Source organism: Dipodomys spectabilis, unplaced genomic scaffold (assembly GCF_019054845.1).
Source record: "Dipodomys spectabilis isolate Male_0828 unplaced genomic scaffold, ASM1905484v1 ptg000032l, whole genome shotgun sequence".
NCBI lineage: Eukaryota > Metazoa > Chordata > Mammalia > Rodentia > Heteromyidae > Dipodomys > Dipodomys spectabilis.
In genome coordinates, this window is record NW_024870709.1 from 22,848,411 (window position 1) to 22,849,956 (window position 1,546).

The 1,546-nt window shown below is 35.0% G+C and overlaps 1 protein-coding gene across 1 annotated transcript; it reads right to left on the minus strand.

Moving 5' to 3' along the window:
* Positions 1-361: 361 nt before the first annotated feature.
* LOC122105591 (olfactory receptor 186-like) lies at positions 362-1,291 on the minus strand. Its single transcript, XM_042676889.1, has one exon. It carries the CDS (start codon positions 1,289-1,291, stop codon positions 362-364), a length of 930 nt encoding a protein of 309 aa, XP_042532823.1.
* Between the last annotated feature and the right edge of the window lie 255 nt (positions 1,292-1,546).

Below are 1,546 nucleotides of genomic sequence, written 5' to 3' on the forward strand. Positions count from 1 at the left end.
AGACAAAAGCAGCTAACACAACTGAGTGAATGAAGCAGGGCTGTGCAGCTCACACAACAGCAGCAGAATAATTGTGTCTCATAAAATATCATAAAAATTCAAATACTATTTTAGCACTTAGTTCATTTAAAAAATATTACAATACAGATTGAATAATTCAAATGAAAGAAACCAACACCTTAAGGATTCTATCTTAAATATTATCTTCAGTCATTAAAATGCTTCAATTACTAATGTAATTAGAATTAAAACCACACAGGAAAATTATAATTGCATTTATTTTTTCATAAAAGAGATATATCTAAGTGGAAAATTGTGTAATTGCTACATAATAAATAGAAAGCATATAATATGCTGTGATCTATACATTTCTGTTTAATATCTTAGTCAGTGAGTTTATGACTTGTTTGTTCCTCAGACTGTAGATAAGAGGATTTAACACTGGAATTATGACAGTGTAAAATAAAGAGTCCATCATGCCGTGATTGTCTCCTTGTTGGGAGGCGGGGAGCACATACATGAATAGAAGAGGGCCATAGTACAAAGACACAGATAAGAGATGAGCCCCGCAGGTGGAGAGGGCTTTCCGTAGGCCTTTCATTGACTTCTTCTTTAAAATTGTCAACATCACTAACGAGTATGATATAAGAACTGTCACAATAGTGAATACTTGAATTGTACCAGAAAAAATAAATACCAGCAGCAAATTAATGAAAGGATCAGTACAGGAAATGCTATACAAAGGCATTATATCACAATAAAAGTGATGTATTACATTGGAATTACAGAAGGTTAATCTAAATAAAAATCCCACATGAAACAAGGAATGAAGAAAGCCCCCCACAAATGACAAAACTAATAGCCGCAAGCATAGCCTATTGGTCATGATCACTGGATAACGTAAAGGTTTGCATATGGCTACATAGCGATCATAAGCCATTACTCCTAACAGAAAGCATTCTGTGGTTCCACCAAATGCAAAGGCAAAAAATTGGATGATGCATTCCGAAAGAGATATCATCTTCCTTGTTACTAACAAGTTCACCAGCATATTTGGAGTCACCGTGGATGATATCCAAGCATCCACAAAAGCTAAGCTCCCAAGGAAGAAGTACATGGGGATGTGCAGGTGAGAGTCCTTCCAGATTAGAGCAATTAATCCAAGGTTTCCCACAAGGGTGATGAGATAGATTACCGAGAACACTAGGAACAGTGGGACCCGAAGCTCTTGCCGATCTGTAAGTCCTGTGAGAACAAAGTCTGTCAGCAATGTTGCATTTCCCTTTTCCATGATCACAAGATGTCCTCTAAAGGAAAATGAAATAAATGTAAAAAAACAATCACTAGGATTTATTCGGTGAATATTGGAGGAGAGGAATTATTATAACTCACAATTCCACCAGAATTGCCATTTAATTTTATTCATCTAATATAGGAATGGAAAATATTGAGAAGAATTGAAGTGCTTAAAACAGCAGTCATTTCAACTTTGTGAGTGAATTATTTTTATAAATGATTATATAATCTCTTTATAAAATGCTCCCAG

Coding starts and splice junctions, on each gene's coding strand:
- LOC122105591 (XM_042676889.1), bottom strand. CDS start 1,291: ATGGAAAAGGGAAATGCAACATTGCTGACAGACTTTGTTCTCACAGGA.